This window comes from Patagioenas fasciata, chromosome 7, assembly GCF_037038585.1.
Source record: "Patagioenas fasciata isolate bPatFas1 chromosome 7, bPatFas1.hap1, whole genome shotgun sequence".
NCBI lineage: Eukaryota > Metazoa > Chordata > Aves > Columbiformes > Columbidae > Patagioenas > Patagioenas fasciata.
Window position 1 is genome coordinate 35450010 of NC_092526.1, and position 26721 is coordinate 35476730.

At 46.0% G+C, this 26721-nt stretch overlaps 2 protein-coding genes across 8 annotated transcripts in view; both read left to right on the top strand.

Annotated features, from left to right (window-relative positions):
• TRAF3IP1 (TRAF3 interacting protein 1) overlaps nucleotides 1–983 on the top strand; it is a 41936-nt gene extending 40953 nt beyond the window's left edge. For both annotated transcript variants that reach the window (XM_065841430.2, XM_071811352.1), the window contains one exon: nucleotides 578–983. In XM_065841430.2, the coding sequence (XP_065697502.1) occupies nucleotides 578–743 (166 nt within the window). In that variant the 3' untranslated portion in view covers nucleotides 744–983. The remainder of the gene's footprint in view (nucleotides 1–577) is intronic.
• Nucleotides 984–4348: 3365 nt separating this feature from the next.
• LOC136103453 (TRAF3-interacting protein 1-like) lies at nucleotides 4349–26406 on the top strand. 6 transcript variants are annotated; one of them, XM_071811358.1, is made up of 10 exons: nucleotides 4668–4889; nucleotides 6739–7006; nucleotides 7623–8045; nucleotides 8921–9144; nucleotides 15165–15304; nucleotides 16477–16926; nucleotides 17750–17911; nucleotides 20087–20142; nucleotides 20450–21082; nucleotides 21400–26406. In XM_071811358.1, exons 3-6 carry the CDS (start codon nucleotides 8013–8015, stop codon nucleotides 16503–16505), a joined length of 426 nt encoding a protein of 141 aa, XP_071667459.1. In that variant the 5' UTR covers nucleotides 4668–4889; nucleotides 6739–7006; nucleotides 7623–8012; the 3' UTR covers nucleotides 16506–16926; nucleotides 17750–17911; nucleotides 20087–20142; nucleotides 20450–21082; nucleotides 21400–26406. The 6 variants fall into 6 exon arrangements, 5 of the variants coding, with proteins under 5 accessions (XP_071667459.1, XP_071667456.1, XP_071667457.1 ...); XM_071811355.1 differs by having other exon boundaries at nucleotides 17750–20595; nucleotides 21003–21082; XM_071811356.1 differs by having other exon boundaries at nucleotides 17750–20142.
• Nucleotides 26407–26721: the final 315 nt, after the last annotated feature.

Sequence of the window (26721 nt, forward strand, 5' to 3'; positions counted from 1 at the left end):
CCAGGGGCCCCTGTAAAAGGTGGGTGTCTTTAAGTCATAGAGCTGTTTGGGTCAGAATGGGCTTTTAAAGATCATCTAGTCCAACCCCGCTGCCATGGACATCTTGAACTAAACCAGGTTGCTCAAAGCTCCATCCAACCTGACTTTGAACACTTTCCAAAGATGGGGCATCCACAGCTTCTCTGGTCCTTGTTGGGGTGTATCCCACAGAGTCAAGTGCTGCTTCATCCCTGCGCCAGGTGGCTGCAGCTTTTGGCTGGGTGAAACTAAGTGCTTGACATGTGTATAGTGTGGGGTGAAGTAGCTGCCAAGCAAAGAGATTTTAGCAGAAAAGCTAAATTAGCCAAGAAGTGATTGTTAACTGTTGGATTGTGGGTGATCTCTCTTCAACAATATTCCTTCTCTGTCCATGTTGTTAGCTTTGTGCTTCTTATTCTACGCTTTCTTTCAGGAAGGGTCAGCACAACTTAAATTCTTTCCCAGTTTTCAGGTATTGAATGTACTTTTTATGGAGGCTTACGGAACTTGAAGCAGCATAATGTTCCCAATAACATTAGGCTCTTTGTGTGTCTTTCAGCATCACAGACAGTGCTGTAGAACCATTAAAAGCTGATCTGGCTGAACTGGAACAGTTGATTAAAGACCAGCAAGACAAGATCTGTGCTGTAAAAGCTAATATTTTAAAGAACGAAGAAAAAATCCGGAGGATGGTTCTTAGCATAAACCTGTCTTCAAGAAGGTGAAGAAGAGGGGAAAAAAAAAAGCCTTGGGACTGACTGACATTCCTACCAAATGAAAACAAAATAGTGGAGAAGACTAAGATATGCCTTGTTTAGATATAAAATGTTTAGGGACCAGAAGCCTTTAAATTATATGAAATCCCATTTTTGCATTGATCTTTAGATGTTGCTGTTACCCAGGATAAAAATTATATTCACTTAAATGCTCACGTTGCAGAGCTATTAAAATAATTTGTTTGTTTATTTGTGAACTGCTGTTACTTGCTTACCAGGTGTTCACAGCTTCTTTCCCTCCCTGGCTTGTTCTGAGCCGCTTCCCTCTGCATCTTCTCCTCATTTCCACCGAGGTTACTGTTGAACACGCTGTCATGAGAAATGGGTATTGGATACTTCTTTTGCCCTCTCAAAAAAAAATGTTCCAAGCTCCTGCAGGTCAGAAGGTTCCTCAATCCTGTTTGTTATTAACAGGCAAAATAATCTACAAAACAATTCCACAAGATCAAGAAGTAAAGCCTTGTGCAGCTTGCAGTTCTTTGCATCATTACAGAGATGGTGTCATGTTTTCAAAGCTATCAGGAATCTTACAGGGCACAGCTGAAAATGCAATGCAAGCATCACCGTGTAAGGGTGCAGAAGTATTTTATCTGCACAGGTGTTAATTCCATTTTTATTGCATATGTTCATTTGGAAAGGATCAATTAAAGTACCTGTTTCCTCCCAAATGCATGTTCCTGTAACTTTTTATACGTGAATAATTCCACTGATTTTTTTTTAGTTAGCTGCAGGTGTCTGTACTGTTTTCCTAATGACCTCTTGAGTGTACTGCATGTTAGAGTTCAGCTTTATTTATTCCTAAATCTGCGAAGTGTATTAGTGTAGACGCAACTATCTGACACTGCACTGAGCACAGAAGGCTTTAGTCCCCTGCAAGGCTGTTCTCTCCAGACTTTGATAATGTGCGAGCACATTTTCTCCTCCTGTGTTGTTTGGGTTGTATATGAAGTGCTAGTGTCCTTTTATTTTCCTTCTTTGATTGGCAAATCTGTGGGTTGGTTTTTGTTTTGTTTTCTTCTTGGTTTCTTTTCCTGGTACCTGGACCTTGAAAAACCTACCAGAGAGATCATCACCAAGTAATGTGAGTATTGAGTGTGCTACATACAGACAGTGTAAAGGGCGGGATGCTTTGCTGCATGGGAGTTTGGTGGTGCTGGAGTGGAACTAGGGGACTTGTGAAGGAACAGAAAAAATATTCTGATCTGTTCTTAACAACACACGACACTATGCTCTTTGTTTTTGAATTGTCACTTTGATTTTTTATTTTTTTGATTTCAATATGTGAACTTAAATGGTGAAGCCATATTCTGGGTAGGGTCCAGAGAGGCAGGACTGCTGCAGTGACCCTGCATTGCTTCTCACCCAGAACTGGAGCATTCCCACTGCGTCCTGGGTCTCATCACACAAAGGAAAAAGGGTTCAGGATGTCTGCCACCCCAGAGCCCAAGCCTGCATGGTCAATATGGAACTCTGGAGCAGTTTGAGTGCCCCCTCCCTCCTCTCTTTACACAGCTGCATGAACAAATCCAGGTTGGATCCCTGAGATCCCTGAGCCTCTGATCTCTCAGTGCTTCTGTTGCCACCACTGGAAGACACCCTTTGAAAGCACAGAGAGATTTGTCACCTGTCCCTCAGCTTTTGTCACCCCCTTGGTACCCCTACTGCCCCTGTTCTGCACCCAGACAAGACCAGCGTGGTGCTGCTGGAGCATGGGGCTGGCAGGAGAGCAGTGAGAGGAGACCAGCAGCGCGGTGTTTCAGATGTTCTCCAGGCACATGAAGTGACTTCAGCTCTGCCCTGCGTTAAACAGGATTTAAATAATGACTTTTCCTTTCCCTCAGCTTCTCCATTTTCACGAATTTCAGGCTCTGCCTCCCTGTCCTGTGTGCTCTTCACATGGTGACATGACCCATGCATTCATCTGTCCTTGCATTTAGAAGTGACTGGCCCTTGAACTGGGCTAAAAACGTAGGGCTCATGTAAACCAAGAGGCACTGATTTGGTTCCTGGGAGAACTTAAGGATGACTTCTTGCACCTTTATGTACCTGTTTACAGATGCTTTCTGCATCAAATATAACTTCAAACAAGAAATCGGCTAGTGTTAGGGTTTAATAACGTGTCTAACATTTTCTGCAGCTGCAGCTGGCTCTCTGTCTAGGTGTGCTTTGTTCTCCAGTGTGACAGGATGGAGCTAGTGCCCTGGAGCTGAGGCTTGATATAATTTTAAAGGCAGGTTGAGGATGCAGCAGTGAAAAAAGCAAATAAACAGCTGTGCCTCACGAAGGGGAAAGGAATCTCTCTGAAAATGAATAGAGAAGAGCATCTGTGTGTGCGTCTGCCTGCGTCTCTCTTGCACACGACGCCTCGCCTGTGCCTTGGGCTTGCATTTCAGCCTGTGGGTGGTTCATTAGCAAAGGAAACTTTGCGAGCGCGGTGGTTTGGGGTTTAGAACCCTTACATTGTCAGGCCCTTCTGGTGCTAATGGAGCCTGACAGTTCTGGGAAGCAGGGCTTGTATTTCACAACATGCCTGACATTCCTCTCTCATGCAGGTTGGAGGTGGCTGCCAGCCCCCCTGGCTTAGGGCTGGGGAACATTTCTCAGTTGACAAGGTAGAGTTGCTGACACGATCCCGAAATGCAGGAGGACTTGGGTCTGGGAGTAGAGAAGGCTGGAAGGGGACGGTGGGATGAGTTCAGAGATCTCCATCTAGGGACATCAGTGAGCACCTTGGCTGGTGGAGACAGTTCCCTAGGGTGGGGATGGAGGAGACAGTGCTGTGTTCAACAGTGCAGAGAAAAGGAAACCTGAAGGGTTAAAATGTGTGAAATGGCACTCAGGCAGAGTTTAGTTACCAGAAGGTCTAGCTGTGCTTGTGGGGGACCCACTCTCACCTGGGACCTCAACCCTCAGTTCTGGAGACACCTGTGCTAGGTGTCCTGAGTCCAAATGTGCTGGTCCTGATGGGACATGGTCCTGCTTGAAGGCATGTATTATAGATGTGGAATTGACAGTTTTGCAAAGGAGCAGCTCTTGCCAGAGCTGACACTGGAGTGTTTGTGTTTCAGCCTCAGAGGTAAAGGCTGTGTGGTTTGTCTGTTCTTGAACTTTGGCTCCAGGCTGCCTGCTGACCTGCGAAGCCAGTTCTACCACTGTTCACATCTCATTGTCCTCACCAGCCTGAGCAAAAGGAACACCAGTGTCACTACTTCTGCCTTGGAATTTGAAATTCCTGATCACTTCTGTGCAACCCAGGACATACCAGCTCAAATGCAGCCGTGATGGACGTGTCCCCAAGTCAGATCTGGATTTCTCCACTCTGTTGAGCTGGTGCCTGATGGTGCTGTAGCTCCCCCTGATCTGGCTCAGCAATGCTGGGTTGCCCTGCTGCTGGGGATCTGAATAGCAGATGGAAACTCCTCCTGCTGTCAAAGCCAGGAGGACTGAGAGAGGGACACGTTGCTTCCTTCGTGGCCCACTCTTGCCTTCAGCCAACTCCTTGCTGCAACTTGCTGTATTGGATTTCTTCCTTCGTGAAGCCAAAATAACTCAGAGGCCTCAGAAACAATCTCTTGCCTATTGAGTTACTTCCCATGAGCACATCTTGGAACGCAAAGGGGAAAATGCCAATTACTTTTAAATGCTTTAGAATTGCAAAGCTCTAGCTATATTTCTACGTCGGTAGAGAAAAGCCTGGCATTTGCAAGCCAGACAGCCCCAGCATGATTTAAGGGATGCAGCCCATTGAAAGCTAATTGAAACTGGGCTCCCAAATAGCTTTGCTTTAAAAATTAGAAAGCCTCAGTGTTTTTTTTACTTTTTTATTTTTTTTTCCCAAAGCAGCTTGGCAATGACCACCGCCTGGTGTTGCTGCTGTGGTTGCAGAAGAGGGCAGGACCATGGTTGTGTAGAGCCCAGTAACTACAGGGCTACTGTGTTGTTTCAAGGGCTTTTGGGAATGCACCCTTCTGCCCCAGAAGAGCCCAAGGGGATGGACTAGCTCTGGGACCTTGCATGTCTTAGACGGTTGGACCGTGTCTCAGCTGGATTTACACTCTCATCTCCTCTTCTTGGAGTCTGAATGCACGTGTGGAGGTGAGTCAGTCGAGTATATGTGATGGACTTGGGAGCTGCCAACCCTGAAATGGTCTTCAGCTCTCGGGAGAGCCCCAGGCGTGTCCCACAATGCCGCAGATAGCGACACTGAGCCGTGCCTCTCCCAAAGTGCTTCCTGACATGTTTTGTGAAAAAATACTAAGAAATAACATTTCCGTTTTCCAGTGCGAAATTTAATTAGAAAGAATTACAAGATATGGTTTATAGTTTAATTTAATGTGATGAAAAAAGGATTAATTCCCTCCCCCTCCTCCCCAAATCCCAACCTAGGACGATGGCAGCCTGACCTCCAATTGCGTCCAACAGCCACAGAAGGAAAACACTTACCAAGAAGAAAAGGGAGAGAAATTCCACCCCAGATTTACGACTTGCGAAGCAGAGGTCACACAGATTAGCCTTATTTTGTGTTGCGCTGGGTCACACAGACTTGACTTTGTTGTGTGCCTGGGAATGGGCTGAAAACTGATTTTTTGACTGCTTTTGCAGATCACTTGTGTGCTCAGGTGCTACCTTGGGCCACTGAGACCCTTGGTTGCGTGAACGTGGTGAAGTGTGTGTTCAGACTGTTGTAGAGTAAGTTTAATCAAACTAACTTTTAAATTGTTTTCTATTCTTCTAGCTATATTCTTTTGTTTTAATAACCTGTTTTAGCATGAGTAGCCCAACTTAGCATGAGTGGCGAGGCTCACTGCAATTCCAGGCTGCATATTGTGAACTTATCTTAACCTCATTCTTTGGGTATGGGGGGTGTTGAAGACCAGTAACAGCAGATAGAGAGGAAACTCTGTCAGCGAAGGCTGCAAACCATCTAGATAAGAACAGTAAAACAGCTGCCTGGAGGACAGAAAGAAGAGAATTCAATAGGAAACAAAGAAGCTCCAGAATAACCATTGGACCCAAAGGCGTGTGAAGGACAGATGAAGAGCAGGCGCGCAGATTGTGAGGGTTTAAAAGCCATCTTTGGCTTTACAGGGACAGCAGCACCTGAACACCTATGGTGACAACTTCTCCTTGAGGCCAGGGAGAAAACAGACATGTTCTGCAAATGACTCTCCTTCTCCAAGGAAAGTGGGTGTCTTTTTTCAGCTTTTGAAGAAGTGGAAATTTAAAGAAAAGTGTTGGTAGATTTTTTTTTCCTTTTTCTCTTTTCTTTTCACCCTGTTCTCTCCTTCCTCCCAAGAGGATGTTATAGAGGCAATGACCAAATCAAGTCTACTTCGAGGGGTCTGTGTGCCCATCTTTACTGCAAGGTCTGCATAAATCATAGCATAATAACACAGAGAGGGAAATCTGTGCAGGAGAAACTACTTAAATACCTGAAATAATGGATACAATCCAAAACCTGAGACAAACAGAAGGAATTTCACTTTCCTGAGAAGAACAGCAGATATAGGGTACACCAGGACCTGTCGTCTTGCTGTTGCCTGCTGAACCACATTTAGGGAGGTCTCGTGCTGTGGAAGGGAAGGGCCCTTGCTTTCCATCCGGTGTAACTGCTTTTCTTTGAAAGACTAATTATGGACATAAATTCCTCCCTCCTCAGAAGGCCAGAAGAGCCCGTTCCAGATGACCGGGATATAAACCAAAAGAACTTCTCTTGATTTAATGGTAAAGGCACATTTTAACAGAGCTCTTTTTGTTTCAGGAGATGGACCCGGTCTAGAAGGAAATGGATGGGAAGTGGTACAGGCGAGCAGCGTGCAGGAGCTGCACAGTGTCTCTCAATTCCTGGGCTGGCAGCCGAGCCACAGGGACGGTTTTCTGGCTAACAGCTTGAAGTCAGGTTAGGTTGGTAGCAAGAAGTGCTAAATTTCTTCTGTGCTTTCAGGTTTCTCTGCTTTTTGGAACAGCATCTGCTGATGCTGGAGACCAAGTGTCGGCTGTGCTTGGGAGGAGCTGGGGATACACAGCGTCTTGCAGAGCTGTCTGGGAAGGAGAAGCTGTTTGGATAAGAAGCAGTAGCTCCAAGCAGGAGATTCCAAGCTGGTCTGGCTTTAACCCCGAGAGAGAGAAAGGAAGTCATTCCATCCAATTCAAATAATCTCGGCGGTACTTCCAGTGCACGTTACAGAGCTGGAAACTGGAGTCAACCTGAGGTAGGTCCTGGGTCAGCATCAGTGCATGGAGCATAGGAACACACAGGGAACAACCAGAAGTGACAGAGATGGATGAGCAGACATTTTGTTTTCTTTTTCTTACAAATATATAAGGAGCAAAGGGGGAAGAGCTTAGTAAACAAACTAGGTTTTGAATCGGGACAGCGTGGTAGATTTGGTGTCCCAGCACGAGAGGACACTGCCGCCTCTGTGTTTATCCAACCGCTGGGAACTCTGCTTAGGAATTGGTTGAGCCTGCGGTTGGGGTGGTAGGGAATGAGCTTTCTAGTTTTCCAGCATACATTGAATGTCCAAAATGACTCTTAAATAAATTTTACTTAAAATTTCATGTGTCTTAAAGAAAAAACTCTGTTTGGGAATTTAACCTGTAGTGCTTTTGGAAAGAAAGAAAAAATTAGGTTGTTTTTCTTGAAGGGGGAGAGAAAGCAGTGGATATTTCTTGAATGGTGATTGTTGTTTTCAGGGAGGTCTTTCCTGGAATAAGGTTATTACAGTGTGTTAGCAACGTGGCATCATTTTGCTCTTTTTATGGCATCCTTTTGCTCTTCGTGACTTCGCCACTGTACCAAACACTTTCCCCATATTTAAGTTGCAGTAAGCCAGGAGGCTTCAGGAGATTGACCACAGAGACTCTGCTGGCTGCACATGAGGGAAGTGCACACCAGACCGAATTATTTTTGAGCAGTGGAGTTTATTGAGGCCACATCTGCAGCCTGCATGATTTTACAACCGCTGTTAACAGAAGTACAAGGCACAGAATAACCGCCATCTATTTGAGCCGTGCAGCGTGAAGTGCTATTATTAGGAGCTGGCGATCCCGATGCAGACACTGGAGGGGGAGAAGCATCCTGAAGGGACCAATTTGGAGAACCAGGAGGAGCCCGTGCCCTTCAGCATCTGCCGTAGCCCCCGAGTAGCAGCAAAACACCGTGGCAAGCAGGTCCAATGAACATTTATGGTGCGGTAGCCTGTAACATGAGTGGGGATGCTTCTGCTTCTCCAAATGACTGCCTTTCAGGTTTCAGAATCCTCTTTCTCCAGAGTTTAACATGACTTGTTTTTCAGTGTCGTTTTGCAGGGAGAGGATGGATGGATGGATGGATGAATGCATGGATGGACGGATGTGTGATTTACACAGCAAACGTGTTGGCAGCCAGTGGTAGCAGCAGATTGATAGCTACAAGTGTTGTTGAGTATTACATGTCTGTTAAGGGCTTCTGTTCAGTGATGAAGCCACAGAAATTTCCCTTTAAAAATAATAATACGTAGAATTGAAACTGAATGAGAAGGATGTTCCCTCTCCCTACACCCACTGCTTTGGGAAAGATCATTTCAAAAATGAGAACATGAGTGAGATCATTTATGGGATCTCAGAATCACAGAATGTTGGGGACTGGAAGGGACCTCAAAAGCTCATCCAGTGCAATCCCCCCGCCAGAGCAGGAACACCCAGCTGAGGTTCCACAGGAAGGTGTCCAGGCGGGTTTGAATGTCTGCAGAGAAGGAGACTCCACAACCCCTCTGGGCAGCCTGGGCCAGGCTCTGCCACCCTCACTGAGAAGTTTCTTCTCAAATTTAAGTGGAACCTCTTGTGTTCCAATTTAAACTTTTTTACTTTTGTGCACTTGTGTTCTGAAGAGCAATTTAATTTTGCTGATGCTGTTGCAGAGCTTTGTAGCAGCCCCAGTAGCAGTGTTGGTCTGGACGTGGCAGCTTTCTGCTCATCTCTTGCTAGACTGTTGCTTCACTTCTTCTCTTTCCTGCAGACTGTCATAAACATTTATCCAGATCCTTCACCATTAGCAGCCTCTAAAACTTCCTTCATTAAGTACCTCATGTGCAACAAACATTTTTCCAAGTTTTGATGCTTTACCTCTTCATCCTTTCTATCAGGAGAAGCCTTTTGTGTCAGAAGCAGCTCAGAAGAGAGAGAGAGACTTGGTAGCCAAAGAAATTGAGAAGTTTCAGGTGTCTATTCAGACTCTGTGCCGGAATGCGCTGACGCTTGGCAGGATCATGGATTACATGCAGGAAGACATGGATGCCATGAAGAACGAGCTGCAGATGTGGCGGCAGGAGAACAGGCAGCATGCAGAAGCTCTGCAGAAAGAGCAAAGGTGAGTGTGCTCAGGGACAGTTTGCTTTATCTCTCAAGACAAGTTTCTGGCTTTGGGAGAGGAAAGAGTTTTGCTTCCGTTTTCCAAGCAAATTTGTCAGAATTTTTTGTTTGTTTTAGCATTTTTTTTTCCTGTCTGTATTTTTTGTTTGAAGTGTTAAAGTATTAAGAGCTTTTCAGAAAGAGGATGCCCAGCCATTGCCTTGGCCAGCACTTCACCCAAAGTCTGAGGATGTGGAGAACAAAGAATGAATCCTCCAACATCCTGAAGAGTCTTGTGAGTCTGGTGACTGGTCATCAGAAAAATGGGGTTAAAGCCAAGTATGTTTGAAACAACAGACCTTGTCAACACAGCACTCATAGTTAAATCTGTGTATAGAAATGTACATATATTGCAGCATGGGGAGAAATGTGAAAGTAAACAGACTGGCAGGAAATAGCAAATAAAAAAATACCTTGATGAACTTATTTCTCCTGGCCTTCATTTGCACAGGAGAAATAATCTGTAAATTTCAGAAATCAAAACAAAATGCTTGTCCAAGTGTTTCAACATATACGTTGACCTGAAAATAATTAATACAATAGGGGGTTTTGTCTTTTCATCAACACTGGTGGAAATAGCTGAAGACTGTGCTACCGCACTGGGTGCATGTGTCTGTAAAGTCCCAGCAGGTACTGGGAAATGGTGGCTCAGAGTTTAGAAAAATCATAAAGCCAGGCCTGTCTCACTCCAGCTTTTACTGGAGCAAAGTGAGACCTCATTTCTTCTTGCACTGGTTTTATAGCCGTGTTGGTTCATGATCACCCATGACCCCATCATTACAGATTCACTGTCTAGTGCAATGTGTAAATCTGCACTGCTAAAGCTCTTTGGGTTTATTGTAACTGCAGACTCACACCCTGGCTGTTTCTGTGTTGTCTCTGTAGAGATTTGGGAGGAGGAGAGACAGATAAGAGAGGAAGAAAATGTTCCCTTTCACATATCAGTTCATCTGGAATTCTTTTGCAGCTGATGTGGAGCTCAAGATGACTCTTGCTATGTTATATTTAGCTGTAAACCCCAACTGTGCTTGGATTTTCCTCTGCATTTCTTGCAGGAGGGATTTTCTTCCCATCCTCCGTTTTGCATCCTTTCCAGATTTGACTCTGTTGTGCTCACTTCCTGCAAGCCAGTCTCTTCACTGATAATTACGCTTGGAGGTGGGAGGAGAAGACAACTGCAAGGAGGGAAAGATGTTATTTAGGTTGGACAAAGCTGCGTAGCCCTTCTCAGGATGTCCAGATTGATGTAGCAGGCAGGTTTGTTTGCTCTAGACACACTGAGAGTTGTATTAATGCTTCTTGTTGCTCCTGGCAGGGCGGGAGCTGAATAAAAGTACCTCTCTGTCCCACCAGTTTGAGTCTTCAGCAAACAGCCATGGGCCCAAACAGAAAAGTCCTGACAGGAGAGCAAAGGGATACCTGTTTTGGAGGATGCACGAAGAGACCTTGATTTAAAGTGATCCTGAGCAGCCTTGATGCAAGGAAGCTGCTGAACAGAGAAAGCCAGAGGAGATTTTCCAGTCGTGACAGGTTTTCAGTGTGATGAAGCTGTGGCTGCCGCCATGCATGGATTGAGTGGGACAAGGCAGAGGAGAGCAAGAAATGCCCCCTCAGTGTCCTCATCATCCCTGATGGGGTCCTGGTGGCTGTAGAGGCAGCTCAGCTGAGGAGCACCTTGTGCCAGAGACCAGCTTTGGAGCCAGGAGGAATTCATGGGCCACCCAACGTCGGCGGTTCATAGGTAGCCCTGTGCTGATCAGGTAGCCTGGGAGGAAGGAAAGGTGTTCTCCTCCAGTTTTAGTGCTCCCTGGCTCTCAGCTTTCATTCCCGTCTACAGAAGCGTCAAGAAAGGGCTGGTTTTATGTTTAACTCCCTTAGACGGAGGGCTGTAAACTCAGAGCCCACGTTAATAGGATACTTGTCTTCTGGAGCCAAAATGGAGGGTGAGAGACCAGGGTCTCTCACAGCTAAATACTGTTCTACTGTGCTGCGTTTTATATCTGCTGGTAGGAGCGACCAAAAGCTGTGTGGGAATGTGCGTTCAATGTGTTATTTCGTTAAAATGTCACTTTCTCAAGTATCATGTGCTGTATTTGCACGGGGCTTGCGGGCTCTCAGAATGTGACTGCGGAGAGCAACTGGAGCACAGGACCACCCGAAGGCATCCAGCTGCTTCCAGTGGAGGGGGGACAGCCCGCAGGGGAAGGCACGTGTGAGCTTCCACCACTGGCCTTGGTGTCCATGTCTGCTGTTGTCTGGGCCTTGTGAGAAAGATGCTGCATGATGCAGGGGAGAAGATGTCTCCTCCATGGGAGAAAAGTGCTTGGAGAGGGAAGGAGTCCCTCCAGAAGACCAGGTTCATGTAGATGGGATGGGTTGATGGCCATGTAGGGCTGAGTCCCAGTCACCTGCTGGTGCTTGTGCAGAAAAGGAGTTGGGGAGGTGGGAAGTTCTGTTGCACTGTTAAAGGCAACAACACTTGGGGGTTATTAAGTGCAGATCTCTGTGCCCGATTAAGGCTGAAATTTGCTGAGAATGGAGGAGGGGGTTTGTGTCAGGTGTCTAATGCCCGTTGGGCTTCACTTCCAGCTCACTTCCAGGTCCTGCCCAGAAAATTTGTCCTTAATTATTTTGTGCAAGGGCAAAGTGCCCTTTCTCATGTCAAATATGTAATTTGCTTTCCCACCACACTTTTGTCTTTCCTACTGTGGACCCCCACACATTTGTATACTCACAGCACTTGCTTTGATTGTCTCATGGAGCTTGGCTCTCTTTTGACACCCATGCACTCATTGTCAATGCTGTAGGCACACTTGACTGGAAAGCTACAAGGTCAAGTAGGTCAACCGCCGATGCATCCGCTTGGTGATGGTCCTGTTGGTTGCTCTGAAATCCCTGAGTGATAAAGAACATTAGAGGACTGTGAGGCAGTTGCTTAAGAAATTGCCTTCTCTAGAGCTTTGGAAGATAGAGCATCCCAAGAGTATTCCTAGGTTCAAAAGCAGGGATCAATCAACATTGACATGGACATTTTTATCTGTTTTGCTCTGAATCTTCTGGAGGTGGTTGTCTTAGAGGTCTTGAAGCGTTTCTTTTGCTGTAACAGGAAACAGGCTGTTAGGTATGGTGCTAGTCTCTGTCTGGCCAAGAAGATCAACATCTCGGCAGACATCCAAAATCAGGCAGCCAAATCTCAGGCTTTGAAGAACTGGACTCATGAGGAGGAAATCTGGGAGTGAGCCTAAGCCATCCTTGGAGAAGTGCAGAAGAGGCCATTCAATGGAAACTGCCTTGCTTGGCAGAAAAGGCATCCAAAATGGCAGGGTCACTTGAAAAGTGGATGGTAGTACAACTGCTGTTGAGTCAAAGGACTCTGTCAATGCACCTACTAGGAGAGTGACTAAACTGCCTCCTGATGGCAGAGAGCAGCTTTTGTGGTGGGGCAGGGACCTCGTGCCTCTTGTAAGCACATTGCAGGAAGGCTGGCTGCCCCTGCAAGCCTTAGGTTTGGAGGAAGGATAGTCTGACAGGTTGGCCTGAGACACAGGAGCTTTGCAGGTAGCTCTTTGCTGTGCTCCAGCCTTAGTTTGTGATCCACGAATATTCCTGCCTGGCAGTTCTTTTCTGATCCAGTGGTGCTACCAGGAATCTCTTTCTCCCATATCTTTTTCTCCTGTCTTCTGTCAGCTGCAAGCTGGACATCTGGGTTTCCAAGCCAGGGCTCAGAGTGAAAGACAGACTTGTGCCACCAGAAATCAATCTGTGGGTGTGATGAATGGGACAACTCCAAGGCAGCCTTTACAGGGCAGGAGGAGCCAAGTGTTGTTTGAGGCAACTAGAGCCCTACCTTTGGGTTGGGACTGTTCTGTTTGCCATGTCTGGAGCCCTGGGGGTGCCTTGGGACCAGCGTGGTGCGGTAACAGGAACGAGGACTGATTCAAATAAGACAAGTGATATGTTACCTTTAACACCAGGGAAAACAGAAATGGCTCAGGGAAGCTGAGACAACATTTCTGGAGCAACGTAAGGTTTTTTAAGCGATTTCCTGATTCCTTTGACTGCTTGATCTTACAGCCTGAGTATTGCCCTGGTGTTATTTCTTTGGATTTCATTTCCTAAGACGTCCTGAAGAGCAGGGAGTGAAAAATAAAATAAAAACCTGGCATGTATTTTACAAGCTGTGCCGGCATCTCCCACAGACCCCGTCAACCCTTTGAACCACAGCTGCTCCGATAGCTGAGGTCACTGGAAAGGCTCCTACTGACTTTAGGGACCTTTGAACCCAATCTGTAAGTAGAGATGCACTTGCAAGCATGACCGAAAAGCCATTTTGGTGGAAAATCTCCCACTGGCTCCAGGAGAGGTTGGGTCACAGCCTGGCCATGGACTCTTGTGATGGAGGAGCCCCCTTCATAACATGATTGCTGCTGGATGCACTGCAAGCTAACAAAGCTGCATCGGCTCTGTACCACCCACTGCCTGACAGCACGGGAAGGAGAGGCACCTCATTTTCAAGTCTTTGGGGTGGATCAGGGTTTTCAGCCCATGGCTGGACTCCAGTCATCTTCCTAGAGGGTTTGCAGCAGCTCCCCAGCATCAGCTTTTTTCATTTATGCTCCACAACAAGAAGTGCGGTTAGAAATTTTTTTGAATGGGGAAAGTTTCTTGCCTCAGGCCAAGCACAGAAATGTGGAATGGATTTGGATCAAACTTTTTTTGTTGTTGTTTTCTTTTGGAATTTTATTTAAAGAAAAAAAAATAGCACCTTGAGCAATAGCTGAAGCATGGAAAATTTCATCCCAAAAGGTGGATGCTTTGTGAAATTATGAGCATGTGAAAACAGGTGGTTAAACTGAAATGGTTTTACAGATTTAAGTACAGAGGGTGCTACCAAAAACCTGTTATAAATCCTGCAGTGAACTCTTCTTGAAAGGCAGAGGTAGAAGAACAGGCCATCAGCAAGTAACCTGAACCACTAGCAAACCCACAGGCGGCTCCAGAACTGGTAAAGAAGCCAAGCAAAATGAGAAGAGGCTTTCTGAAAGGTCAGCAAGGGAGCCAAGTCCAGGCCCAGGCTTCAGTATTTAAACTTAGTCTCAAAAACTACACCCCAGTGACTGGTATCTGGCTGGGACAAACTTTACTTGCAGCACCTGATCCAAAACCTGCTCGAGTCAATGGCAAGCGCTCTGCAGACTTCTCAGAGTGTTGGATCAGGGCCTTAAACGTGCAGCCAGGAGGAAAAACATGTAAGGGCTGTGCTGCAGCATGAGGAGAGGAGGAGGAAGGGCTGGTGCTATGCGAGAGCCAGAACCGCGCTGCCCGTCGCCATGAAAACCAGTGGTTGTGCTGCTGGAGGTGGGAATAGGGTCCTGGGGAGAAGAAAGTCACAGTGAGTTGGAGGTCTAGAGCTGTGAGAGATCAGGAGGGAAGGCTTTACATCTTTTATTGATGTCATTACAGCTAAAGGGGCTAATTACATCAAGGCTTTGCTGCGCAAGGTGCTGTGTAAATACATGACAGGAGAGGGGCCCCGTCCCGTGCTGCTCTTGGTTGGCACAGAAGAGGGGTAGCAGTTCTTTTCAGCTACCTGGATGATGTCCAGTGAGCACGATGTGTGGCTGTCACTGTCCTCTCTGTGATGGACTGTGCTCCTGCTGGAGCCCAGGGCCTCAGAAACACACCTTTTTGGGTAGATTATGTTAAAATAAAAATAGGATAAAAAAATAAAGTAAAACAAAAATAAAATAAAAATAGATTTACTTGTTCAGTTGGCAGAATGATCTGTGAGTGAAAGTCCACTTTCGGTAGATGAACGTGCCCACACGGGTGTCTATATGCTCTAAGGGATGCTTGACTCAATTGCCTATACTGGCAGGCTGCCTGTGGTCTTCATATGTCCAGACTGTTTTCCTGTGCACTCATAAGATAATATCTGTTTGCTTTTTTGTCTTATCTCTCCTTCACATGTCCTCGCAGAAATGCAGGACCCCCGCAGCGTGCCTTGGGAAACCCAGCTCACCTCAACGGTTCAGCCACAGAGCCCCGCCAAGAAAACACGCACCGGGAAGCATCCACCCTTCGTGCAGACCTGATGCAGCTCAGCAAGGACCTGCCAGGTAATGAGATGCTGCTCCCAGTCCCCCTTGTGTTCAGCCTTGTCCCACCTCAGGGATCCTGAGGATGGAGGCGGGGGCAGGCAGTGGTGCTCCCATTTGACGCCTCACTCATTCGTTATTAATGTGAGCTGGCGTGCTGCTTTTAGACTCTCTGGGTCACTAGGAATGAGCTGATTTCTGTCGTGTTGCTAAAATGTAAGTGTGATTATGAAGTGTTATGATATACGGTCTGCAGAGTTTTACAGCTGTGTCTTAAAGGGCTCATAACAAGATTTAAAAAAAAAAGGGGGTGGGGGGCTTAAACTGGAAGCCAGCAGTATAGTCAAATTAAGGAGTACAATGGCAATGCTAATTAAAACTCCACAGAGAGAAGTGGGGAAGGAAATTACCTCACTCCCAGTGCTGTCACAGGATGGTTATTGCCCAGGGACAAAATAATAGACAGGCAAACCAGAGGTTGGAGAGACCAGCTTGGGCCATGAGAGAGAAAGCCTAAACATCTCCTCTCTCCCCAGGATGCAGGTGGGCATCCTTGCTTTGTCAGGACAGCCAGGAGGGGCAAACCAGCTATGGAGAATGTGCTGGTAGCCTGAGCACTTTGGTGCGTGGAAGCTATTAAAGAAGATTTCAGCCAAGGTGAAAAGTGGGAGCCTGTGGTACTTGGTCCTAAGCTATTTTTTTTCACGTTAGACAATCAGTCTTTTTACCATCTATAGAGGAAGTTGGTTGAAAGTGTTTCTCTATAATTCTTGTCTCATGAAAGCATGGGTGCAGGCTCCATGCTCTCCACATTGGTAAAGAAGTGTGGAAAGTCCAGTAGCCAAGAGATGGTGTGCTCCATGAGAGCCTGCAAGGGCTTCCTCCAGGTCCTGGGTGTAGGTAAGGTAATCAAGTGTCTAGGCTGTAAAGTACAGTTTGCATGGTCGAGTAGCCCTGGAAAAGAGGGGTTGAGATTTAGGCATTGGACCCTTCACAGTCAAACCATGAAAAAAGTTATAAATGGGCAAGGCAATCATCAGAGCAAAAGCTGGGACCTTGGCTTTACCAGCAAGGAAGGAGTTGTAAGGTTGCCTTTTTCCTGCAGAAGCAGATTGTTTCCCTGTGCACTCAGGAGATAACAACAGTCTATTTTTGCCCTATTGTCTTAACCTTTCTTCACATGTCCTTTACAGAAACGCAGGACCCCACCACCATGCGTTGACCCCTCACAGCTTTGTCTTCAGTCCTTGCGAAGCAGGATGGGTCTTGAGGTTTCTCCACCAACATCTTCAAGAAGGGCTTTGTTCTGCCACCTAGTTTTGACTCAGAGTAGCATCTCTCTTTCCAAGCCCAGACAGGACCTTGGACCTCACAACCCTCTGGAAAGCTCCTTTTACTCATGCCTTGGCTCCAAGCTTGAGTTTTTCCTTCAAAGCAATCCCACTGGAAAGTATTTAGGAACTGCTAGCCTTACTGTTCCCCATTTCATCTGTTCAACACAGCACCTTCCATTCTCTTTGAGTTTTAGGAGTTAATTAGGCAAGCTGATGCTTTCTGATCACAGCTACAACTTCAGCACCTTCTGTGGTGAAGCTGCAGCCTTTTGAGGTGACTTCAAGTCCACCATCCAGGTTTTCTTAGAGGTAAGTAAGAGTGGATGAGATTTTTTTTACATGATGCCACTGAGCTGGGCTGCTAGATTACGCAGCTCAATCCAGGTCAGCCCAAAATCCAGATAAATTGAAATCAGACATCAAGCCCTGCCAAAGACTTGCAGATCAAAGCAATGAGAGTATTGGCATGGCAACACAATAATGTTGACTACGTTGGCTTCCTCTCCAGTTCCACAACAGAGCTCTGTCAGTCTGGGACAGGTCATCTCCCTCCCATCGCTCTGATTTCAATTGCTAGCAATTCCCAGCACCATATTTGTATGGTTTTTTTTCAGTAGCGGAGCTAGGGCTTGCAACAGTGCCAACAGAAATCAGTGGTAATTATAGAGGAGAATTAGCAGCGGCTAATAATGACTATTTTTCCCACTGTTGGAGACCAGCTTTCTTATATGATCAGGTACAACTTTCTCTTCCTGTGTTATTGGCCTACAGCACTTTCTGCGTATTTCCTAAGTGTATTTTGGCAGCGTGAAATGCCACACCACATTTCATGGCATTGGAAGACTCACTTCCACAGAGTTAAAGAATGGTCCTTACAGACTAGTTCGTGGTGTCACTAATGCCCTATCTCAAGTGAACAGTGAAAATATCCTGTCACCATGACGAGTAAGTAACCAGGATAGGTTTTTGTAGCTGGCAAAGCTGATCCACCATACTCTGCATATGGGAAAGCTGATTTCTCTGTGGTTTTTTTAATTTTTAAAATTATTATTATTTTTGTTTGTTTGTTTGTTCTGTGTCTAAAATGACTCAAAGCCTTTCCTTCATGTTCTGGCATGATGTAATTTTCAAGATGGTGAAACCTCACAGCAGCAGGAGCTGAATGAGTTCACAGAGAGCTGATCACACCTACATGCAAGAACCATGCTACATTTACTTCTGCTGGTTTAAAGGTGGAGAGGAAAAGGAAGGAAGAGGACATTTTGACGAAGGATCTGGCAGCACAGCATGTAAGGTAGGGATGATTTGAAGGCAGCTCCAAATCAACTCAACGCAATTAGGACCAAAAATGCAGCAGAATTTAATTAATCTTGAAGACACTGTCTTCTCTTAAGCTGAAAGACTGTTTTATTAGGACAGCTCTTACCATCAGAAGCTTCTAGACATGTGAGCTTTTCTTCAAGGACCATGCACAAACCCTTGACTAGGTTTCTAGCTGTACAGCTGGTCACTCCTCTGGAGCTCAGAGTCTGGGAAGGACAATTGACTCTTCCCTTTTTTAACCTGAGCCTATTTGTGCCCCACTTGTCACTGTCCCGTGTCCTAATTCATCTCCTTTGCTGCAGCACTGGGACCTGAGTGCCCAGCAGCAGCCCTTGTTTCAAGCCTCCTTGAAGAAAACCAGGCTCCAGTAGCAGGGAGCTAACAGCTATTTTTGTGTTTCAGAGGTCAAAGCTGCTGAAGATGAAGTTTGAAGGTGAAATGATAGGTGCAAGCCCCTGAAATGAGCAGTTTATGGGTGACAAAGTACCATGGGCTGGAGTTCCCAGCTGTCTTGGTCACTTCCTAGGGGAAAGAAAGGAACACTCAAGCCTGACCAAAGCTTCTCCTGGAGGATACATTTCCCAGGAACTCTCGCTTTGATGGCTGTGAAATCCGTAAAGTTTTTCTTCTTGTATCTGGGAAACTACAGTCAAGCTCCAGTGGGGCTGTCCTTAGGTAAATAAATGACAGTAAAAATAACTCGTAAGTGCAACACCAACATGGGCATGTAAATCAACACCTGGAGTGCCTGCTTAAGGTAGGATGCCTCCTATTGCAGGGTGGTCTGGAAAGGATTCATCCTGCAAGCAAAACCCAGTCAAGAGGGAGGAGGCAAAGTCCCATCCAGATCTGACTCACAAATCCACGAGCAATTTCATTTCAAATAGATACAAGAGTTTAACGCGCCTGTCAGCAGCATTCTTCAGGTTGCACTGCTGCATGAAAGAGAGTGTTAGAACCTGGGACTTAAACTAAACAGATTTCCTATAGGAAACACACACAAAATTACATTGCTTCTAAAGTTACTTTTATAGACGTTTTCCCTGAGAAATATTTCTCCCTGGAAAAATAAATTCACAGGATGTAATTAAAACAGTTATATGTGTACACTGGAATGGCCTCCTTTAAGTGCTTCACCAAATGCACCACTAATAAAGGAATGAAAGCCAGCTTTGTTTAAATCTATTAATAACAATATGTATTAATTATAAAATGAGACATTGTTCTGTTAGTTTATGGTTATGAAAATAGCCTTTAATAAGGCTGAGACTGGAGTACTCAGCTTTTCAGTTGTCTGCATTGTTAAAAAGGCTTTGAAAATCTACCATAATCTACTTCTTTTACTTGTCAAACCCTGACCCAATAAAGGCAATGGGTATCAGATTCCATACCCCATGGATTCTGGTAATAACCAGGTGCTGATGACCGTAGTTTTTCTGCTTTTCTTGCCATTTTCTTTGTTTTCAGCTTTTGTTAAAAAAAAAAAAAAAGGCAATTGCATTGTATCAGAGTTTAACTTTCTCACTTTGGGAAACAAAGCCTTAAGAGGTTTGTATTAATCCATCTCTGCACTGAGTGGGTGCACTGGTGCTCCCAAATGTGCTCAAATAATTAGGGATAATAATTATCTCAGGTCCATACACCCCAGCTCCCCAGTCCAGCAACGGGGTGGCAAATGTACTCCCCCAGCTTTGCCAAGTGCCTGGGCTACAACACCCCTTATTCTGCCTGGAAAAAGGGTCCTTAAGGGTGCGGAGATGTTGCAGCCTGATGCCAAACCAGGGGTAGCTTTTTCTTCATGTGTTTTCCTAATGTCATAGAGGCACCCCAGCAATTTGGTGCAGCTGGGCAGAGGGGCATCAGTCTCATGTCAGGGAGGGATTTGGAGAACCCAGGAGAAGCGTTTGCAGGAGGGAATCAGTACAGCAGAAAGAAACGTCCCTGCCTGCCCTTCTCTGCGTGCTCCTTATGCAGGCCATCTTTCTTCATAGGGATACAAGCTAAAAGCCAAAAGGCAAAATTACACCTTTATACCAGTACAAGTACAACATGTTTTTATTGCTATATAGCTGTTCTGATCCCCAATAAAACATTTCCATGTTCTTTGGGCATGACTGGCCATATTTTCTGTATCATTCTCAAGCAGAGCTGGGTGACGTTTCTAATGCATCTCCAGCACAGGACCTCTTCTTGAGGGGACAGGTAAGAAGTTGGAGTCATTTGTTATAAGAAATGTTGCATTGCTGAGGGAGGAGAGGCTTGAAGAGGTATTATCAGAATGGTCAATGTTATTTCTTTACAGGAGGCTGATTTTTGGTAACCGAAACATTTTAAATAGCCTCTCTGGAGCCACTCCAATAAGAAAAAAAGACAAAAGAAGCAGAGAAAAATTGAACAGGGGTTGATCTGAAATACCCTGAAACAGAAACCCCTTCCCTGGGAAGGATGGGGAGCAAGGGGAGGTGGTTAAATGTGTGGAGCCGAGAGTCAGTTTTCATTTCTTAATTAGCTCTAAACCCCCGTGCCCTGCCACCGCCAGTGAGAGCCCGGCCAGGGAACGCCGCCCAAACGTCGCTTCGCAGCTGTTCAGCATCGCTGCATCTGAGCGAGGAAAACAATTGGGGAAATGTTTTATGTTCACACTCCACCTCGGAGGTAGGCTGGCGTCCAGAGTGTGCCGTAAAACAGGCAGGAATGCCGCTGGTTGGAAACGCGCTCGTAATTCTTGTGCCCCTCTTTCCAAAAGACACCTTTCTTCGTTTAATTGTTTTAAAACCGCAGCATGTTCACATTACCCTCCGCGGAAATCACAGCTGAAAAGGACTTTGTAGTTTCTTTTTTTAGCATTGGGGTTTGAGTAGGGGGTAGTTCTTGCTTTGTTTAGTTTCCTTAAATCCCCCCCTCACTGTAACAGCCGGGGGCTTCTTTTCCCCTTTTATTCTCCTAGGGCTCAATTCAATAAATATACATCCGGCTCCTTCGTGGTTGTAGTCCGGCTTGATGAAATTGCACTAGGCACTTCCAAGAAAAGGATGTTTATTTTTCTCTGCTGATTCGGTTAGGCTGGTCCAGGTCTCCTGTGCCCAGAGAGCCGCTCCATAAAGAGACCCTTGTGATCACGGCGGGGACGCTGTGTCAGCCGGTAAGTGCCTGCACTCACTCAACACGGGGATTCTCTTACTGCAGAGCCGGGGCTGCGGGCGGGCGGCTGTATTTTCTATATACAACACACGGGGAAAAAAAGCACGTTAAGAGCACAGTGTTAAGGTGGGAAAGTCAAGCACTCGCAAGGCAGATACAGCTAGAGCTGTCTGGAGAGCAGGCTTAATTCATCTGTTTATGTGAGCACATTATGAAACAGTCTCCTATTTTTGCATAGTCCCATGCTTGTTTTGTAGTTAACAGCATTTTCTAGGTTTTGCCAGAACTTGCCACCTTCACAATGTGCTTTCTCCATAGATGTCCAGCACCGTGGAGATCCTGATGCTTGTTCCTAGCTGGATGCAGCGGTGAGGTTGGGCATCTCCAAAAGCACAGCCTCTGAAGGAAGTTGGAGATGTAGATGCTGCCATGGGAGACTCAGTGAGCCTTTCAACACTAATGCAGGTTTATGAGTTGTTTGCTCAATGCTGAAGAGACCAAATTTCATGGCAGACCTCATTTGAGGCAGCAGTCCTGTTCCAAGTCACTGGGGGCTGCACCCTTGGGCCTGGATCTGGACTGTCTTGAAGTGTCTTGATGGGTTGGACTAGAAGATCTTTAAAGTTCCCTTCCAACCCAAATCATTCTATGATTTCTATGACCTATCTACTGTTTGACTTCTCTGTGTGTCAGGAGAAAAAATCTGGTTTGGGACATTTTCATAGAATCATAGAATTTTGCAGTGAAGTATGAAAGCCTGGCAATCTGCACTGTGGATGCACTCATGCAGAAAAGCCAGATGCATTCAAATGCCAGTAGTTCAGGGTGGTTCCTGTTCCCTTTGAGCCTGGCACTGAATGTTCACAGAATAAACCACGTTCTTTGCCTGAGAGGCATTCAACCAAAGCCAAAAGGCAAAGGAAATCTCATGCCAGCATCGCCAGCAATAAGCATTGGGAAATCAGGAGGCGGGTCTCTCCTGACCCTTAGTTCCTGATCTGAAGTTGATTTTGCAAAGCATCAGATTAAAACCAAGCCATTTTTGCCTTCCCATTCACAATTTCAAAGTTTCTACCCAGTGATGAGACCCTCAATATATTTTTGAACGAAAGCTGTGTGCCTTGTAGAGCATCCCTGGCTCTGCTTTCTGTGATACGGGGTGGTGTACATAAGATTCTGGTCCAGAAAAAGAGACAATGAAACCAATTGACTAACTATAACTTTGAACAAGGATCCTGATCCTGTCTGTTGTTGTTTAACATTTTAAAAAACATGGAAGGTTTTGAGATGAGACTTGTCTCCTCTGCATTAACACTCCTCTTGTGATGCAGAAAACCCTAGGGCTGTACCAGACCTTTCCTTGGCTACAGCCAGAGTCTACAGCCTTGCTGTAGCTTATATGAAAGCATTGGAGTTGCCTTGTATTTGACATTTTTGCCTAGGAGCTAAGGTACATTTTCAATGTCTTCAGCAATGCTGCTAACAAAGTGATGGACAAACATTCCCACATTATCCAGCGAATTGTGTCATGGTCACCTTTTTTTCTCAATTTGGGGATTAATTTTGGTCTCAGTGGAGCCAGCATCTTCTCTAAACCTAGCTGAAATACCTATTTTAAAAATTGTTCCTGTATGAAACAGAAGATTTCCGTTGTCAGGTTTACCTAGGGATGCATCTACTTGGTGAAAGGAGTCAGAGCTGTGAGTCCAATGTAATGGGAAGAACACCAGAGGCTGGGCATCAGGCACTTGATGGTGCCAGGTTTCCCTTCCCACATCACCTCTGCTTATTGCTTTAATCAATAATCCCTCCTGCTGGATTGTTCTCACTGCTGATAGCAGTTCTCCTCCCCGTTTCCGTGCAGATATACTTTCTGTAACTGATTCATTTTCCTCTAATTATTGAACAGCCAGAACACTGCTCCAAACATTCCCTTTGCTTACTTAACATTATAAATAGAAAACTCTGGGGGGGCTTTAGCCATTTGGTTTGCTCTTCAGCACAGTGTCTTTGGCATTATGAACATTGAGAGCAAATGCGAGGGGGGTGAAACCTGCCCCATCTCATTGCTTGGTGGAGCCAGTTTACCTCTTCTCTGCAAGAGATGGGGTGCAGCCCTGGGGAAAGGGGGCACATCCCACTGCAGAGGGGCTGACAATGGCTTTGCTCAGGGCAGCGGGAGGCAGGGGACACTGGCCAGACTCGGAGGAAGAGGGAGGGACAGGGCAGGCTGCAGAGAAGTATTTTGCACATGCGTTAAACCATGTTGGAAATGAACTTTTCTCTTCCCCAGCTCTTACAACTCCTTTCTGTTTTTCCTGCCCTTGCTTTTCCTTGAAGTTTTTCTTCTCACAATCCCGCAGAGATGGTGGAAGAAGTTGTTCAAAGGGCAAAAACAAAGGGGAAAAAGCTTTCTAGTTTTACTTTCCCATCAAAATCTGAATATTTTCTGAAGATAAAAAAACAGGGAAAAATGTAAATAAATCCCTTTTGTCTGCAAAACCCCTGGTGAGAGTGGAGGAGGTTTGACTGAAATGTTCCTGAGTGACTCATTTCTGGGCAGCACTTTGCCGTCAATGGCAACTTGTCCTCGGTAGATTTTATGTTATTTTCTAACCTGCCTGCAAGGAGGTGTTTCGTTTGTTGACCGAGGTAAAGGAGGCGCCTGCTTCTCCTTTGATATTCCCACATCTGCCATCAGAGGAAGGCTCCAGATGGCCGTTTCTCCTGGAAAAAGTGGTGATTAAAAACTCCACTGGTGTCTCCCTCCCCTGCCTCATGCTGGGGATGTCTCTGATGGTGCCTCAAGCTGTTGATGGTGATGGCCTGATCACAGTAATGCACCCGGGAGAGTAGATACCCACAAGCACAGTTGCTCCATGAGCTGGAGACCTGTGGCCAGGGTATATGCTGCATCCTTTCTCACGTGCTGGGCATCCCTGAGAGAATGGGCTTGTGTAAACCCTTCCTCAGGTCCTCTGTGCTTTGAGGTGGGCTCTCCTGAGGAGCTCCTGCAGGGCAGTACTGCGCTACTGGAAAAGGATTTATTGAGCTGGAGCCTTTTATGCTCTTAGCAGAAGTAAATGCTAGGAGAAGAATGAGAAAAAACCATGAACTCCAGCTCTCTCTGAGGTGGTGCCATAATTTTATTGGGAGAAATGAAAGGGGCATGTAGGACAATGATGGTCCAGTTTCCTTATAAATAGGCACCTTCTGGTCAAGGCTAAAAACACTAAAAAGCAAGCATCCAAGGGCCAGGGTTGTGATGTGACACACACCTCTTTAGCCACAACTGGTGTGAAATACAACCTTTCTTTGGCCATTTTGCCTTATTAGTGTCATTGTGTGATGAAGCCAGTGTAAACTTTCCTTTGGGACCATGTTGGGGCTGACATCCCCCATGCAGGTGAGATGTTCACGGCCTGTCAGCACCCACAGGCAGGCTATCGATTTTATCTGTGTTTACCCTGGTGGTTCTTTACTCTATTTTAACCCTCCTTCCTCACTTGCAGCACTGATCGTACCAGTCTGCTGAGAGCAGCAGGGTTACCATTGATCTCTGTCTCATTTTGTGCCACGCGCCAAGGTGACAAATGGGTGGGATTTTCTGATCTCTACTTTTCTGTGGTGTTACCGGATAACCTTCACTCCATGTCCTGCACGTTTTCATGGTCAAGACTGAAGGAGCAAAGTCCTGGACAAAATACAGCTAGCTTGTACATCAGCCCTGCCTCTTTTCTCTCAAGACACTCATTATTTATGCATGTCATTTGCCGTGTAATTAACTTACTGGACTCCAAGCAACCTATCTGTTGTCATCCTTGTGATTACAGCCCCTGTCCTAATGACAGTCCTAGATGCTGGAATTAAGTTATCCTCCCATCTCTCATTCCTGTTTTCTGTTGCAGCCCCTTGTTAATGTACATCTTCATCTCCACTTTAGAAACTGTACAAATTCTGCAGAAAAATGTTAAACTGTTCTGAAAATGGGGGGTTTCCCCCACACACTTTCCCCACAGATGCATTTATCACCAGGGCAACTTAACTTTAGAGTTCACTAAAAATTCAAGCTGTTGGCTTAGATCCAGGAGGGGAGAAGTTTTATAGACTGAGCTAAGCGTGAATTACAGTTATGGTTATAGCATATTTTTCTTTACTTCTTTTTTTTTTTTTTTTTTAAAGAACAGCTTGACTGTTACTCTGGCACTGAAGCAGTTACAATTGCTCAGTATTTCATAACGCAGCTTTCTTCTGCTGCTTGGCAGGTCTGGGAGGAACCGAGGGGGATTTAAAAGGTGGTGTCTCTGGAAAGAGCGCTGGAGGAGGTGGTGGTGGTGGGGCTAACCACTCTTTTTAGTGTCAGGTATAAATAATTGTCCTTTTCAGTCACAGTGAGCCCAGCCTGGCTGCAAGACTCTCAAGATGTCCTTGTTAATCCAGAAATGAGAGAGAAGATGTATTTCTTAGTCTTGAGCTGTGCAGTCTGGCACTAAACGTAAGCGCTGGTTTAATCCCAGAAGTAAAAGCAGTGGGTTAATTGGAGTTCACCCCTGCCCCCTACTCTTCTGCTCCAGCATGTTCAGGTGACACAGACCTCCTAGGTCATCAGAGGGGGCTTGCACAGCCTTGAAACTGGAAACTCTTGTTTGCAATAATCCCGGTGACAAAGTGCAGAAAGACAGGTTAAGCTGTGGGTCTTTGTACATCTTTGTTTGCTTTACAAGTGCCTGGTGCTCACAGGGGCTGCAGAAGGGAGACAGGAAGGTGGAGAGAGGAGCAGGTTAGGGGACATGTACCTAGGTCCTGCGGGAGAGGGACTCTCTAGCAGTGACCCAAGAGACAGGCTGGTTCCTTCCTGATGCGAGTGGTTCTTGATGGGAATTCAGCACCCTGTTTTTGGGAGCGAGATGGGGCCAGAAGGGGTGAACAGCTGGTTTCACCTGGAGAATGAGGAGCACGGTTGGGAGAGGATGGCAAGCAGGAGGATGTGCCTGCTCAGGAGAGGCAGCTGGAAATATTAGTGAATGTGGACAGGTGCTTGAGCAAGCTGCCCATGGTTGAGGGCTCCTCTGGAGAATCAGTTTTACTTGCCATTTACTTGTTTTTATACTTGTTTTCTCTTTCATGGCTTACAGTGTTAGGAGCTGGAGAAAAGGTCTTGGCTAATGAGCGACTCAGCGCGTGTTGGCTGTGTTGGATTACTGGTTATTTTTAGCTACTGGAAGCTCTCCTTGAGAAGGTCATGGCCCCAGTCGCTGGGTGGATTGGTTTTCAGGTGGGGTGGGATTGGTGCAGCAGTCCAAAAGGCCACTCACAGATAATGAACTGGTGGCCATGGAGAGAATGGCCAAGTGAGCTCACCTGCTGTGGCTGCTTGTCCCTTCTGGTGGCCAGGGCAGGTGGCCACATGCTCCAAGATAGGAAGCCAGCAGACCCCAGTCCCTCTGGAGCTCTGCTGGTTTGTGCCAGTGGAGGATCTGCCTGGTGTACCTCAAACAAGCAGCAACTGCCTTTTGCAGCTTTGAGAAACAGTCCATGGACTTGAGCACTGGCAGGAAGCATTGGCTGATTATTATTAGGATAATGGGATAATTCAGGCTGAATTATCTCAGGAAGTGGTAAACAGCACAGACGAAGCTG